The following is a 17,709-nucleotide window of genomic DNA, read 5'->3' as shown; positions in this document are numbered from 1 at the left end:
TGGTAACTTCTTATCAGCGTCAGTCAAACATGTCAACCAAACATGTCAGTCACTTCCTAACTACAGTAGATGAGTATTTTCTTGGGTTAGATCCAGTTTTCAGACGTTTTGGAACATTTTTGCCATGCATCATCTTACCGGTCCAATTGAATCTTATTTGTAACTTATTTGTAAAGCCCATTTCCCCACCAAAAAGGTTCAAAGAGCTCTACATCATTAAACATAATATAGTGACCAATTTAACTAGCAATAAGCATTGTGTTTTGATCACCCAGCAAATATATTGATCGGTGTTCCAGTCACTTCCAATCAAAGAGAACTCCAAACAGATGGGTGTTTTAGCCTCAACCTCAGTGTTTCAGAATTTTGCAGTTTTCTGGAAGTTTGTTGCAGATTTGTGGTGCATAGAAAGTGAATGCTGCTCCTCCTTGTTTGATTCTGATTCAGACAGGGAAGAAAATGGTAAAAAAAAAAAAAAAAACCCATCTCAGATCATTTTGTCAGTTTTGTTTTTTTTTTTTTTATATAAAAAACCAGAAATCTATCACAACAATAAATCAAAATTGCCATAAGAATTTTTTCCCAACAAATAAACCATCCGATAAATGCCCACACATGACTTGTACCAGAACCGATGAGAAGTTAACTATTGACACAAAGAAGTTTCTGTTCTTTAGATGAGATTCAGAAGAATACTGGCCCCGCGAAAATAAACCAGCTCTCCAGACACTTTAATGACATGTCATGGTCCTGATGATAAATAGGATTTTTCATTATATGTTTGCAAACTGCAGCTGTGATGATGGTAGAGAGACTAGCTCTCATTAACTAGCTTAATAATTTCCATTTCCTACCAAAAACTGGATGGAAAAAAGTGTTCAGTCTGGTGCTTTGCTCCCATCTAGCCCTTTTCTTGTGCAACAATTTTATTTAGAGATTTCATAATTCATTTTATTTGTTGTTTCTGTTGTTTATTTATCTTGGATATTTAAAATGTCTTCCAGTCATTAGAATTTAAAGTTTATTGATCATGATAAATTGATCCAGAAGTTATCGCAATAAATGACAATATTATTGTTTATCGCGATAACTTCCGGAACAATTTATCATCCAGCAAAGTTATTGTTATTGTGACAGGCCAAGGTATTGTAAGCAATTGGTGGAAACCGCTCAACAAGGAGGGATGTGTCCACTGGTTTTTATATTTAATGTCGCTAAAAAAAAAGCACACCAGACGAAGGTTGCAGTGAGATAAAGTGTCAACATACTAGGAGTGCCGGATGATGGGCCAGAGAAAAAGATAAAATGAGAAAGAGGGGAAAAAAAGAGAGAGAAAACTCAAACTGTAATTACATGTTTTACCAAGGAGAGTGTCAAGTCGGGCAGAATCGGCCTCATCAGCAGAAACCTGAGAGCTGCTCACTGTAGAACCTCTGACCTCCTGCTGTCCAACCAGCCGAGGGCTGCAGTCTCACCGAGGGGCTGCGGTGGGGGCTGGGGGAGGTTGAGGACAAGGAGAGCCAACACTATACCCAACACCAGGCTGGAGGACCAGACTCATCAGTCAATCAGCCTATGAGACGTGTCATCCTCAGCCCTGATAACAACCCCACTCAGCATGCTCAGCACTGTTCCAGCGGCCCAATGAGTAATAACGTTCAACTTCTACAACTTTCCCCTCATACGTTTTCAACTTTTCCTTTTTTTTTCTTTTTAAATTTAATAACGTTCAATATTTCTCCCTCTCTGTCGCGATATAACGAATAACCCTGCCCTCGGCCGCTGCCACCGCCACACCCTCTTCCCTTCCCCCTCCTCGCTGTTTGCAGAAGTTGCTAATATTAGGAGGAGCAAGTTCATTAGTGTAATTTAACATTGTCTAAAGTAGTTCCGCTCCCTTTCGCCTCTGCTTGGCAGCTAGCTCAGATCTGTCACCGTGATGCATGCGCCGTTAATGAGCTTTCCTTGTTTATGCTTTTGCAGCAGCATGTGATAATTAAACTGTGGAGAGGAGTGCGAAATAATAGCTTTGTGTTTACCCCCGCGTCCCCGCCTGTGTCTTCGAGAGCAGATAGGTGTGGTTCAGGTGTGTGTTCGACGGTAATAATAACGCATGTGGCCCTGGTTAGAGGTATCTGCGTAATGTTTTACCAATAAAAGGGTTGTTGAAGCAGTGTGTGTGTGTATGCTGTCAGTCAGCTCTGATTAAGAGCAAGCGAGTGTGAGAGAAGAGGATGCGATAGTTCCTCCTTTAACTAGCTTTTCTTATAGATTCCCTGACAGCTCCATGATTACAGCTCTGTTATGAGTTGTGTGTGTGTGCGTGTTCGTGCGTGTGTATGTGTGTGAGGAAGAATGAGTGTCATGGGCTTGATGACTATGAAACGAGGAGTCACAGAATACTGGGTGGTATTTTTAATCTTTTGTTAGGCGGAGACGGCGTCAAACAAACATTTATCAAGAACGAAGACGGGGAACAAAGGCAGTCACTCTCGGCGTCGCGCCGCCGTACGCGGGCGACGTATTTGCCTCTCATCCATTCTTCTCCGCGAGTGTTCTGCCAGCACGCCGTGACATTGACACTGAAGTTTGAGCCCCGCACCGGGGCCATATTGAAAGCTCGCCGTGTAACATGTGGTCCTCTCTCTGTGCGTTCAGTGGATCAGGCGGAAAAGAGCAATCCATTCTGTAATATGGTGAAAAGGAGATCCGTGGTTTCTTTACTTATGTTGGCATCTTGGAGACATTTTTGTTTTCTTCTGCTCCACAATAAATTCAGCAATCATGAAAATGTTCAAAAACTGTTTACTTATACTAAGGTCTTTGTATAATTTCACCTTGCAGTGAATTCAGAAAACATTTAAATTACCACTCTAGGGAATACATACAAGTTTCCATTTATTAACTGCTTTAATTTCTTGAAGACAGTTGCACCATACTAAATATAAGTATCATGGTTTTTTCATATTTTTTTTTTCTGTTTTTATTTAATTTGTCATATTTCTGTTTGGGTCGGACCTTGGCTAATTGAATTGGGCTGATTGTTATTTGTTTCATTTGCTACTTGTGTCTGTTGAGCCTGACATGTCAAAGTGCATGTCAAAATTCATAAATGAAGTTTGAAAGCAAATAATTATCACTCTAATTGTATTGGCGGTGCACTGATTAGGGATTGGATTGAAAACTTCAATCTTTTGAAAAGCCTGACCTGCTGATTCCCATTTTGGCCTTTTTTTTTTTCCTGTCTGACAAGTAGTTAAGTTGGCAACTGTTGCATTTATCAGTGCAACCTTAATTATAAGTTATTAGATTAAGTAGATCTAAATCTCTTTATAATTGGATTTAAAATGAAACTTTCTGCCTTGTAAAGTGGCTTACGGTGCCATTTGTTGGAAATTGCCATTTCAATTGCCAAATTGTATAGTTTCTTGCAAATGTAATACATTCCCTTTAATTTTATGTCACAACACAGCCATAACCTTTAATCTGTTTCGTTGGATTAAAGGGTTTATTTAAATGATAGACCAACACAAATTTAATGACCCTGGTTATTAAACAGTCAAAACTCTAATCTTCCCACAAGAATGACACAACTCCAAAGCTACCATTATTTTATAGCCTTCATGGGGGAGTGGGATGAAAAATACTGTGAGAAGACAATTTTCACAATCCCCACTATAGTACATGGTGCTGGCAGCATCATGCTGTTGGGACGTTACTTTTTTTACAATGGAAAGAGAAGCTCAGTTGATGGGAAAGATGGAAGGAGCTAAATACAGATCAATCCTGGAGAAAAAAGCCAATTAAATAGATATAAATATGTTGAACCACATGATTTGAGGATTGGAGATGCATGCCCTTAGTTTAGAATGGGCTAGTCAAAGTCCAGACACAAATCCAATTGAGGATCTGTGGTAGGGCATAAATCACGCAGAGATGTGACTCAACAGATTTGCAGCTGCATCAAATTATTCCTTCCCGTTCACAATTCTGCACTAATTTGTGTGTTTTATTGTTTGTATGTCTTATGAAAGCCATAATAAAAGCATTGATGTTTGAGGTTATAATTTGACAAAAGTGGAAAATTTCTCTGCAAATACTATTAAGTGAACTCCTTTGTAATGAATTCTTTTTCTGCAGAGAAATAATTACCATTTTTTTCCACAGAGCTGAAATGTTGAACCTGAATGTGAGAAAAGGAGGGATGCCTCATTAATATTCACTCTGGAGTTTTCACCCCCCATCCTTTTTTCTCCCTTTTTTTTTTTCCTTTCTTTAAGTGACAGGGTCCCGATCTTTGGTTTCCGACACTCTTGACTTTCCGCGATGGGTCAGAAGTCGGCGCAACACAATTTTTATCAGCTTCTGCCGAGGGCGCCGATGTCAAAGAAGTAATTAACATGCTCTCTATACGTTACATGTAAGCCGTCATTCAGCCTTCACCTCTGGACGCCATTGACCTAATTTATATGCACTTCAGTCTCCATCGGAGCGACATGCAATTTCTCTGGAGTGTTGGTTAACAATACAATTCCGCTTCCATTTCTCATCCCGCGCCCGGTTTGAGGCCGTTCCCAGACAATTTGGATGGCTCTGTAATTACATTTCAATTATGAGGAAACAGTCGCGCGCGTGACACCGATGACAGCAGTTTTGTAATAGAGAAGAGGGAGTTCAGGAAGACAGTCTCACACCACAGTGTCGCTTTGAGGTTTCTCTCCCCCCCCCCAACCCTCTGCCACAAAAGCGTTTTGCATCTGTTCTCTTTTGTTGCTGTTTTTGAGGTTTTTATATCATGTTTTTTGGGTTTTTGTGTTGATATTTTGTTCTAATTTCTGCCAGAGTCTGTGCACCGCCACATGCAGCAGTACGAGGTGGAGTACCTGCAGTTCGCCTTCCGCTGGATGAACAACCTCCTGATGAGGGAGCTGCCGCTGCGGTGCACAATCAGACTGTGGGACACGTATCAGGTGCGATCACACACAGGGCCCGCCGTTATCGCGGTGTTTTTTTTTTTTTTTTTCCTTCCTCTTTTTGGCTCTGCAGGAGATTTTTAGGGTTTAGGAATTATTCCCTGACGACGACATCCGTTTTCTTTTTCTTCCCCCCCAAAGACGAAACGGCAATATGATGCGGCATGTAGTTCTGAGTTTTCAGTTTTATGCAGATGAGATGACAAAAACTTTGGAGTTTCACGTCAGAGTGTGAGGCTTTTTTTCCTCTGTCATTTCCTTCATCAGAGAAAAGTTTAAGAAGGGGAGGAGGGAGAGGAAAGAAATAATGCGGTATTTCTCTGCATCTTACAATTAAAACAACTATGTTTTCATTTATCGTTCTGCATTTTTTACATTATTCATGTGGGTGCTGAAAAACACCTAAGTGAAATTTAAGCCTCTTCAAGGATGTCAAGGTTTGGAAAGTGCTTGATTTCTATGTAAAGTTCTCCTAATTTCTTTATATTCAAACTGCAGATTTTTGTAATAAAGTTCAATCGGACGTTTGAGCCTAAATTTGGAAAACGCTATTTATAGTTGAAACCAGATATTTTCATACCCCAAATAAAGATACATACACATTTTTTACACTTTGTCTGAAGAAAAATCGGACTACACTTGTAGCTCATTTAGAATATCCAAAATTATTTCTATTAGCTAAATGCCACAAACCTTTGCTCAAACTCTTTTAAAAAAGTTATTATTCCTAATGTCTCAATGACTTGTTGATCTGTGTAGTTGGAATAAATATTTGCTTATATTTTATGCGTTTAACGCTATTTAAATTGGGAGATTTTTTTGTTACCTTGTACACCTGAAAACAAACAGTTAAGTTCTGGAGAGACATTTCAAAATAATAAAAGTAAAATTGTTATACTTTAGTTTACCTTCACCATGCTGTAGAATGTAGAATGCTAGCACAATAGATTATTAATTACAGTAATAAATTCTATAATATTGAATTGTCATTTATATTGTTTTTGTCTCCAAAGTACTGTTCAATGAGAGTTTGAAGACTTACCTTGAAAAAATGCTTGAATTTCACTATTTTGAAAAGTGTACAAACCCTCATTTTTAGACCTGCTTAGCACAACAAAAAATAATTTTTTTAAAAAAGACGTGTACAAATCCCTTTTTTATTCTTCCGGCTGCATCCTCTGCAGGTTGCCACAGCAAGTCATCTGCTTCTCTTTCTGCCCTTAGTATCTCCTATCACCCTCTCTGCAGGCTCTCTGCCTCCCTGGGAGACTCACATTCAGCATCCTTTGTCCCATATTTCCTCCATCCCCTCCGAACGCATTAAACACCACAGTCTGGCCTCCATGACTTTAACTCTTATGCACTCATTTCTGATTCCGTCCGTTTTCGTCACCGCCAATGAAAATGCTCACATTTTCAGCTGGACGCCCCGTCCCTTTATCAGTGCCACTGCTTCTAAGCCGCTCATCACTACTTGTAAACCTTCCTAATATGCTCTCGACTCCATTCTGCCTGCGCTCTCTGCTCTTCTTTGATTCACTTCCTGTTGCTTTGGATAGTTGACCCCGAGGTGCTTACACTCCATTTTCACTGCTTTTACTTCCTGCAGCTACACTTTTCTGCCACTTCTCTCGGACTCATTCACACACACGTATTTTGTGTTGATGATGGTTCTTGTACAAAAGAAATATATTGGATTTTTTATTTATTTATTTATTTTCATTTAAAAAAAATAACTTTCACATCTGTCTTTTCTGTTGACCCTCTGAAACCAGCATTTTGGAAGATGCGAAACAAATCACTGACATTCCTGTTTAAAAATTTTACAGAGTGAAGATATTACAACTCATAAATTGTGTAAAAGAATCTTTATATATTAAAGGATCAGCTAGTTCGGGGTGCTGTGGTGGCACAGGGGCAAAGCACGGCCCACGTATTGAGGACTTAGTCCTCGTGGCGGCGGTCGCAGGTTCGATTCCCGGCCTGGTGACATTTGCCACATGTCTTCCCCCTCTCTCATTACCCTCTTTCCTGTCAAACTACTTTCAAATAAAGGCCTCTAGAGCCAACAAAACCTTTTTAAAAAACACTGTGCCAAGAGTATTTGGTTCTACAATTATCTACAATAATTTGCCAAGTCAAATTATTGTAGATTTGCCTAAAGTAGTAGTAGTAATAATATATTTTATTCATGTAGCGCATTTCCAAAAACTCAAACTTTTTTACAGGAATCAAGCTTACAGAACACTTACACTTATATCAGACAAAACCATAAAAGGAAAAAAACACATAATACATAAAACTCGATATTACAAAAAAAAACCTCACAATACGCATAAAACAGGACGTTAATCATAATTTAGAATTCTGATCTGAATTGGTATAGATGGCAGAAAAGGTGGTGACATTTTCCACACTTGAATCAGAAACCATCTTTAGCTTTGGATTCTTTCAGAATTTGTGCAATAGGTCGATAGTAAAACCTGAAATATAAAAAAACATGAGAAATATTTTCTGTTAAGGGTGTGAAAGTATCTAATATTGGCCAGATAGTGTAATGATTCCAGCAAACATTAATGAATAAAGCAAACAATTCAAAGACATTTTATTGCACTGGGTGTAAAAGCTGCAAGACGGAACAGTAAAATGTTGATCTTCAAAACTTTCTGGCTTGTTTACCTTGTTACCGGGTTTGCCGAGAATAATAACAAAAATGCCCTTGGTCAGTCCAGCAAACATTTATGTCTTGTCAGACGTGTCTCTTCTTCAGATGAGCTGAGCTCGGGGTGCGCTCCTTAGCAGCCAGCCGGGGGATGACTCAGCTAATGCAGCCTTTGAAATGTTGTGCAAACCACGGCTAGCAGGCACAATGATTTCCTTTTTGGATGACAAATGGTGCGCGCACACAACAAACCTTTCACAATAAGAGCCCTTTAAACGTGCTCCGAATTTCAAATGTCACATTATTACACTGGTTGAAATATCGTAGAGCTTTTTCATTCTTGCAAAAACTCAAGATTCTGTATGATAGCTAGAATTGTTTTAACTTCTAAAAGTCTTGTGTATATATTATATAGTTCACCAGACTGCTGAGTTCAAGATTGGAGGTTTTCTGTAGAAGCTATTCATAGGAAGCCATTTTTAAAAACATTCTCCAGATGTTTAGAGGCAAGCATGAGAGAGGGGGAGCTGAATCTTTATGATATTCAAACAAATCTGACCTCTATGACCCCAGTGCTTTTTCATATTTACCTTACCGAAAGCTTAACAGGAAGTCCATATAGTTAACCTTGCTTGGCATTGTCAATACAACCAACTGCCTGCTATTGATTTTTAGGTATGTAGGTGTGTATTTGCCGGAATGCATTTTGGACTCGAGTTGAGTACATATGATGTAGCTCTCCATTTGACCCAGAAGCTGAGTGTGAGGCATTTGACCACATCAGAGTGATTGATCAGGTGAGATGCATCGACAGAAGAGGAATGAAGAGCTGTTTTAGGGTTTGAAGTGGATCTTCTCCCTTGGTGATACACCCAGCTGTACAAAGTGTATACTTGAACATATGCTTGAACCTCTTCTGCTGTCATCTCTGTAGCTCCTCTCTACTGCTCTACTGTCACACGCTTCACATTTTATTCCTGCTTGCCATTAAAATACAGATGTTCCTTGTCTTACACACCATTTAGCCCGCGCGAGGCACTTGTAACATCTTCACAACTTGCGAAGCTGCAGCATCAGATTCGAAGCTTACTGAGGCTTCCTCCTTTTCAAAGAAATACATGAACTTTGATCAAAACAGAAAGTGCTGTGTTAGAAGCTATTTTATTGCTGCTGAGGGAGCTTTTTAGATCCAGAAGGAATGGTGAAGCAATAAGAGCCTACAACGGAAAGGCTGTAGCTTGAAATGCAAAGGAGCTATTAAATGTTGATAAATTAATCATGGATATGTTGTGGTTTACAGCTGAAGTGCTTAGTTGAGTCCCATCAAACCTTATCTTGAATTAATAAAGAGCAAATGAATCATGTCTAACTGCTTATGAACTCTAGCTCAACTGTGGGCGGCATGACAGATGGTACCTGACAGAAGCTATATTCTTCACCAGCCTAGCTTAAAACACCTTTAGCTCGGTGGTGAGTTTAGACCGGACTTGTCTCTGCATATTTGGAGCGGGCCATTTGAGTTGTTTGTGAAACGGTCAAAGTTGCCATCGAAGTAGAAGTTGGTAGAAGTTTCACAACATCATATCAGGTGATGCATTGTTTTTGTCTCAGATGGATTCTTAGTAGAGTGTAGCAGACCCCCAACCTCCTTTCAGTTTTATTTTATTCACCATCAATGAATAAATTGATGAAGGAAGGAATCAGAGATAAACAGTTTTTTTTTTTTTTTTTACTTTCTGGAAGGCCTAAATTTCCATTGGGAAGAAGGTAACTGCTGTAACCGGGCCATGTTTTTTTCAATATGTTAATTTACAAAAACACAAACAAAAACAGTAGATTGTGACTATTCATGCATATCTGTCAAAGGATTACTTTTTCACAGTTGCCAATTAATTGCACAATTTTTGGAAATATGACACGGCATTGATCGGATCTTCTCGTGTAAGAAGTTAACGGAAAGTCATTATTATTATTATTATTATTATTATTATTAATATTATTATTAATATTATTAATATGGCATCACTTGCAAGTGAAAGTCACTAGTTTGGAATTATCTGCATATAAAACACATGATAAAATGTTAGACTGTTTAGGAATCGGTTATTGAAAGCATATACAGTATATTGTCGAAGTAAAAGTGACTCAAAGTCACAACCCTGAGGAACCCCATATCGCAGGTTTGAAGTGTGTGACAAGATTTGCTTTGCATGCTGTCATGTGTTCTAGAATTCCCTTATAAAACCTCATTAGATTAGCAGAAGAGGATGAGCTGGCTGTAAAATGCAAAGAGAGAGGATTGTCTTTCATTTTTGCTTTCATTCTTCAGTGGTTTGAGTCATAATCTGAGACTGCTCTCTTACCTGCAGACGTAAGGTGGACTCGAGTTCACCTCAAGTCTAAAATAAGGGTGCAGGAATGAATCATTAAACAGTGTAGTTTCTTTGTCGTGACTTGACAACAACACACACTCACTTTGTACTTGTAATCCATAACGCTAAATATTTGATGTCTAACAATGTTGCTTAGACTGTAGCTTTCACACACACACACACCCACACCCACACACACACACACACACACACACCCCTGCACTTGTCCTCAAAGACATTTTTGGCAGGCTGTGTCACAGACCCTCACCTCCTTTCTCAACCTTCTGAGGAAATTTGACCATTTCCCTTTTCCCAGCAGAGTTGCCTTTGCTTATGTGTTCAGATCATCCTTTGCTTTGCTTTTTGTTGAGTTTACTCCTGTCCCAGTTTGTACCCACATTTCATCCTTTCCCAGTTGCATTTTACACTTGTAAATAGAACATTTCACAAATTACACAAAATTATACTTTTCTTAGTAGCTATATATTTTAGTGGTTTTTGGATTTTCAAATACTTAAATTTCTTGAATAATCTTATAAACCGATACATAATTTTCTAAGTATGTTATATTGCGTCCTATTTCCATTGCGTTTGGTTCCGATAACTTTAAAAAAATCTTAGACAGATTTCTTTCCTTCTCTTCAAAACAATATTGACAGAGACGCTCAGTGTAGCGATGTTGTTTTTGGCAGAGCAAATGCATCACATTTAAATTGTATATGCCACCTTCTTACTCCTGTCATCGGAAATGATTGAGTCTTGTTACACTTGTAAATGCTGCTTCTGGGTGGTCGCACAAACCTTAAATCGACACATCACTCCCTCAATCCACAAAGACCACCTGGCCTTGTACAACTCTCCCGATGCAGCCCTGTAACTGTCATGTTTAGCTTGGCAGCCGACGCATTGTAAGAGTAGGAGACTGCTCTTTCACAAAACACAGAGGTCGCAAAAAGGCACCTCAACGCTGCTTTGAAGTGTTTTGTGAAAGGGGCTTGAGAGTAGAATCTACAAAATGACATTAAATTATCACGTACCATAGGAGGTACAAAGGGTTTTCATGGAGAGTACAAATTGATGGATAGTTGGTGCAAAACACACCATTGTAGGCAACTCCTAGAAAGGTACAATATGGTGCAAAATAGGGATTAGAGGCAAAAAGACTTGCTTTATTAGGACAGCACTTATTTCTCTTCAACATTCATTGCCTTGGAGCTTACAGAGAGGAAAATGTTTGACTTTCTCATTGCGCAGTCTGTCTACATCATTCAGAGCTTTGGGTCGTCTTACGCTCTCTTACCTCCAGCAAATCCCACAAGCCTTTTGAGGCTTTTGGCCAGGGATCTTGACCACATGTGTTTTGGGTAATTTTTCTAAGAGTTCATGATGTCTGTTTCCTCAAATAAGTTTTCCATGTCTTTTTGAAGAGAAGCAGAACAACAACATGACGGATCCTTTACCATACACCAGGGGTCTCAAACTCCAGTCCTCGAGGGCCGCAGTCCTGCAACTTTTAGATGTTCCTCTGCTGCACCACACCTGAATAGAATAATTAGGTCATTAGCAAGGCTGGGAGAACTGATCTACACAAGGAGGAGGTAATTAAGCCATTTCATTCCAGTGTTTTGTGCCTGTGGCACATCTAAAGACTGTAGGACAGCGACCCTCGAGGACTGGAGTTTGAGACCCCTGCCATACACCAAGAGTTAGCATGCTTCCCTTGCTGCATATTCATTCTTTGGTTCACTCCAACTCTCCTGTACAGATCTGATCAAATCAAACAAAGTTTCTACACTTTTTTATTTACAGTATTCCAGTTATAAACTGAATTGTTATAGCTTATATTTCTCTAATTTTAGATATGATTGTGCTTCTTCAATTTTAGGACTTTTTGCATGTCTTCACACTGGGTGTTCTTGCAAAGAACATGGATACAGTGCAAGGATGACGGCCTTGTTTGGACAGAAAGAGCTAGAATTTTTAGCTTTGAATCATCCTGATGATAAATAAAAAAGACCTTGTCCTTCCTTGCTGAACTGTTTGTATCTTTCAGGGGAGATTTTAACCTGAGCACTGTAATGTCTCCTCTGTGGTTTTCTCTCTGTAGTGTGGCCATCTGTTCAGGAGTGTGATCCAGCACAAGACAGCTATTCCTCTCTCTATCAGTCATCTCTCTCACTTTCTGCCTACTGATTCCTCTCCACATCCTCTCCTTTCATTTTTATCTGATTTTGCCCTCATTCTGTTTTCCTTTCTTGCATGCGCTGTTTTCAACTCTCCCGTCAATTGATTTTTAGAGTCGGGGGGTTTGAGGGGGACGAGCAGAGAGGAAGATGCATGGAGGGAGGATTCAGACCGAAACAAACACACTGGCCACTCTTCCCTTAGCAGAAACACAGACAGAAAGACAGACAGACTGGGACTAAATTATCCCTGTTGCGTGGAGCATGAAATTAGCAAGTAGCTCAGTGTGACAGCATTAGCATGGCTGTTAAAGGGGATACCGTGACATTTTCAGGTTCTGAAGCATGGGTTTCTTTTATGCGGACAGTGAAATTTACCAAGCAGGAAGCTGTGTAGCATTGTTAGTGGCCATGTTTAAATTCAGGTGGTTAAATGTGATTAAATGCCTGGATTGCTGGTGGAATAATGGAGTAATTTACTGAAACATAGGCCTGGAAAATTAGTTTGGATTAAGGTTGGACTGAATCACACCATATGTTTTATACTGTGGAGCGAGCTTGTGGAGTACTAGATTATTTAATTCCATATATAGCAAAAAAAACCCTCAAGACTTGCGTCTTATGTGCTTTTAGACAGTTAATCGTAATTATATGCTGTCTTTTAATCAAAGCTCGACTAGTTTTAATAGCTACTCTGTTTATGCCTTGTGTGTAGCTGTATGTGCTTTGGATGAATTGAGGACATAGTTGTATCTCATAACATAACGAGCATATTTACTATAGTTCTCATGAATACATCAGCTGTGAGCGTTTCTGTAGTTTTTTGTATTGACAGAACTGAATACAAATGTACAGGGGTTGGACAATGAAACTGAAACACCTGGTTTTAGACCACAATAACTTATTAGTATGGTGTAGGGCCTCCTTTTGCGGCCAATACAGCGTCAATTCGTCTTGGGAATGACATGTACAAGTCCTGCACAGTGGTCAGAGGGATTTTAAGCCATTCTTCTTGCAGGATAGTGGCAGGTCACGACGTGATGCTGGTGGAGGAAAATGTTTCCTGACTGGCTCCTCCGAAACACCCCAAAGTGGCTCAATAATATTTAGATCTGGTGACTGTGCAGGCCATGGGAGATGTTCAACTTCACTTTCATGTTCATCAAACCAGTTTTTCACCAGTCTTGCTGTGTGTATTGGTGCATTGTCATCCTGATACAATGTTTGAACCATTGGATGCACCTTGTCCTCCAGAATGGTTCGGTAGTCCTCGGCAGTGACGCGCCCATCTAGCACAAGTATGGGGCCAAGGGAATGCCATGATATGGCAGCCCAAACCATCACTGATCCACCCCCATGCTTCACTCTGGGCATGGAACAGTCTGGGTGGTACGCTTCTTTGGAGCTTCTCCACTCCGTAACTCTCCCGGATGTGGGGAAAACAGTAAAGGTGGACTCATCAGAGAACAATACATGTTTCACATTGTCCACAGTCCAAGATTTGCGCTCCTTGCACCATTGAAACCGACGTTTGGCATTGGCACGAGTGACCAAAGGTTTGGCTATAGCAGCCCGGCTGTGTATATTGACCCTGTGGAGCTCCCGACGGACAGTTTTGGTGGAAACAGGAGAGTTGAGGTGCACATTTAATTCTGCCGTGATTTGGGCAGCCGTGGTTTTATGTTTTTTGGATACAATCCGGGTTAGCACCCGAACATCCCTTTCAGACAGCTTCCTCTTGCGTCCACAGTTAATCCTGTTGGATGTGGTTCGTCCTTCTTGGTGGTATGCTGACATTACCCTGGACACATCACAAAGACTTGCTGTCTTGGTCACAAATGCGTCAGCAAGACCTGCACCAACAATTTGTCCTCTTTTGAACTCTGGTATGTCACCCATAATGTTGTGTGCAATGCAATATTTTGAGCAAAACTGGGCTCTTACCCTGCTAATTGGACCTTCACACTCTGCTCTTATTGGTTCAATGTGCAATTAATGAAGATTGGCCACCAGGCTGGTCCAATTTAGCCATGAAACCTCCCACACTAAAATGAGAGGTGTTTCAGTTTCATTGTCCAACCCCTGTATATTGTAGGATACAGTGACAAGAAAGTTGAAAGGGAATGAATAATGGCATGTCACCGTTCAGGTTGCCCTTTTTTGCTGAATGTTTTTACGTTTACTTATTTGTGGATCTCAGAGTACCATCTAGAGTTTGAAGTTTTGTAAGTGACCCCTTCTTGAATGTAAGTTTACCGTACCACTTCAGTGAGGAGGACAGGGGGAGACATCCCAGTGGGACGTGGCCCTCCTACCTTTTTCTCTACCTCCTTGTCTCCAGTCTGTAGTAATGGCTGGTCACATTGCCACCGCCAGCAGTGCGAGTGGCCTCTAAAGACCAGACACTTGGTCTCACACAAACACAGACGCGCACACACAGAGTCTGTCTGAATTTTTTCACAGCACACACTAGCACATCATGTTCTGGTCCTATACACTGACAGGACTGTAAACAGTTTGTTCATCCTTTCTCTCCTTGACACAACCTCAAGGAAATGGACATTCTGTGTTTTCCCTGAGGTTGCATTGGAATACTTCTGGTTTGCCTTCAACATCAGAAGATTGTCTTTTTCGCCCTCAGTTTCATTAAAAACAGCTCAGCATGTAACAAGTCATTGAATGACTGCAGGGCCTCGATTATTTAAATTCCTTGAGGCAAATTATCTGCCTTGAAACTTCGCTAGTTTGTGTTCTACTATTTAGCGCACTGCGTTCCGCCAATGAGCTGTTGACAAATGCTAATTGCTATTAGCAGCTCTCTGCAGGCTGAACTCTCCCCTCCCCCATTTATTTTTTACTTTTTAAAAATATCTTCCTGCTCTATGTTTTGCTTGTTGTACTTGTTCATCAAGAGTAATGATGTGAAAATAAGTATTAAAAAGCTTATTCAATATTCAAACTTGAAACTGTAATTTAATGCCTCAATTTAAGTTTGATTTTACTTTTTAAAAGTTAATGTGAAATGTCTTCACTCTTTAAAAGCATTTTTTTTTACATACTTCAAACTTGAGACTAAAAGTGATGTTTGAATCATATTTGTAAAGAATAAAATGTTCTAATAAAAATGAAAAGTTTTTACTTACTAGCAATTTCTCTTAGATTTCCTTTACTAACTTTAGCTACTGCAGAAGGGGAATATTTTATTACTCGATCGTTTACTGCAACAACTAAGAACAACTCTGGTTTTATCCCAGTTCAGCTTCTTCTGATTCACTATTTGCTTTAATACAGAGTAATAACAAAGCGAACAGCTGTAATGGATTAAATCTGTGGCAGTGTGGGAATTGTAGTTGACTAATATTTGCCTGTTTCCCTCCTCTCATTAATTCCTGTTCACAGAGGTGTAAAATATGGCCTGAAGCAAGACAACACATTGGAGGAGGGTACTGTGCGCAGAAGTGGAACGCTTCTAAATTATCATAAAATTTGTTGAAAACAAATCATTTAGAAAGACTACACTCCTTCTATTCCTTTTTCATTATATTCCCTTTTAGATATCACACTGTCTTTTATTATAACAAAACCCTCTTGCTGGCCACCAAGCCTGAGTCAGTGAATTGCACCAATGTTAATTGAAAAAGTATTTTCTCCCTATTTTAGCTTTTTATTTTATCTCTTTGTAGCCAAATGTATCATCAGACAAAAATAAATGTATCATCAGACAAAAATAACTCGAGTAAATAGAAAGTGCAGTTTTCAATCACATTATTCTTTTGCTGTAGGGGAAAATGTAACCAAATTAATTTGGCCTTGTGAAAAAGTAATTGGGCCCCTTGTTAAATTATGAATCAATTGTGAAAAAGCTCTAAAATTACATTTTTAAAGTCACTCCCGGACCTGATTACTGCCATGTATTTATATGATCAACTGGGTGTCGGCGCAACCTTAGAAAGTCTTATATTGGTATGTCTAAAATGAAGGCCTTGAAATGACTTAAAATCTTTAAAAAATGTATTTTGGCTATAAATATGTTAATTACAGGTCTTCCATTTTGTCGTGGCAAGAATATTTCATTTCATATATTCTATTTAGGTTTTTTTCTCACTGGATTTTTCTGAGGCTAAAGTTTGAGTTTTGTGCAGACATCTTCACTCAGAGTTCTGTGACTCAAGGTGGTTAAGGCTAACAGTAACTTGCTGCTAATAATTGCTAGCTAGCTAGTTAGCTAGAGAGCCATACACCATGTGAGAAGCATAAAAATAATGCCACCAGCCACAGAAAGACTCCAGAAATTTGACATTTTTGGTCTCCTGCATTTCTTTTGTACATCTCTGTTGTGATACAAGCCTTCAATTTTATTCATACTTGTCTTAAACAGGTCTTTAAAAGTCTTAAATTTGCAATTCGTCCTGTGTGAACCTGTATGATCTACACCAGCAAGTCCAATTAAAATTAAATTTTCTGAAGGTTGTCCTGTGGCATAGTTAAAGTCTGGATTTTGAAATACTGTGGTCTGGCCTCTTTTCCCCCCCACTTTATTTACAATGGAATCATAATTTTAAAGGTTTTTTCGTTTACTGAACTTCTCTGTATCTGAGTAAATCTAAAAGATGTAATTATTTTGTCACGGCAAAGTGAAAATATAAAACATAAAAGCTGGAAAAGTTAAAAATAAAAAATCTACCAACCACATAATCTCAGTTTGATTGTTACACAGCTCGTTTATCATCCACCTTCTCACCTTGTCTTCAGTCGGTTCGTCAGCGCATCGCGCCGGTCCCACATGAAGCCAGTTTTGTTTTGGAGGGATCAAACCAGTCAGACAGCCAACGCAGCAGTTTAAAGACGCTGTGACATTGTGGCGCCTCCTTCTCCTCTGCTCCTCCGCTCACCCTTCTTCCACGCACTCCTACGTTATCCCTATCAACTCTCCCGTCCCGCTGTCTCGCCGCAAACTCCCGCGCATCTTTAATCAGCCGAGCTTGCCAGCTAGTTTCCCCGCGTGTTAGCCAGCATAGCCGTCCTGACACGAGGAGGGATGAGGACCCCGAGCACAGCGACGCAAGACAGCGAGAGACGAGTTTGACGGAGTCACCTTGACTCGCCTGACAAACTTTATTTTGAAAATCATAATGATGGGAACGTCACGAGCTGGAGAAGGTGAAGCAGTGCGTGGCGGGAGAAAGTGCGGACGGGGAGTTGGGCTAGCCGCAGGTAGAATGTTGATGTTTCAGGCTCAAACGCTCAGTTACCGCGCCTCTGATCATAAAAATGTGCAAATACGAGTTCAAAATTCAACTGATGGAAGTTTGGCAAAATGTGAAGTCAGTATGTAAACATTCCCAAATACTATCAGTTGTGTGGGTTTATTCAAAAGCTTTGAATGTTTTTTTTCTCCACAGGTTTTTCCCTCCCCCCACTAAACTTGCGAAGCACAAGAAAATTGAGGTTTAAACTCGAAAACAAATTAAAAACATACCGTACTTGTTTAGGACACTTTTCCTATTATTTTTTTCCCC

The 17,709-nt window shown here is 39.7% G+C and overlaps 1 protein-coding gene across 2 annotated transcripts in view; it reads left to right on the top strand.

Moving 5' to 3' along the window:
* Positions 1–17,709, top strand: part of tbc1d22a (TBC1 domain family, member 22a) — a 138,119-nt gene that overhangs the window by 86,038 nt on the left and 34,372 nt on the right. For both annotated transcript variants that reach the window (XM_028021139.1, XM_028021140.1), the window contains exon 12: positions 4,843–4,970. In XM_028021139.1, the coding sequence (XP_027876940.1) occupies positions 4,843–4,970 (128 nt within the window). The remainder of the gene's footprint in view (positions 1–4,842; positions 4,971–17,709) is intronic.

This window comes from Xiphophorus couchianus, chromosome 6 (assembly GCF_001444195.1).
Source record: "Xiphophorus couchianus chromosome 6, X_couchianus-1.0, whole genome shotgun sequence".
NCBI lineage: Eukaryota > Metazoa > Chordata > Actinopteri > Cyprinodontiformes > Poeciliidae > Xiphophorus > Xiphophorus couchianus.
This window is presented reverse-complemented; position numbering and strand designations above follow the sequence as displayed.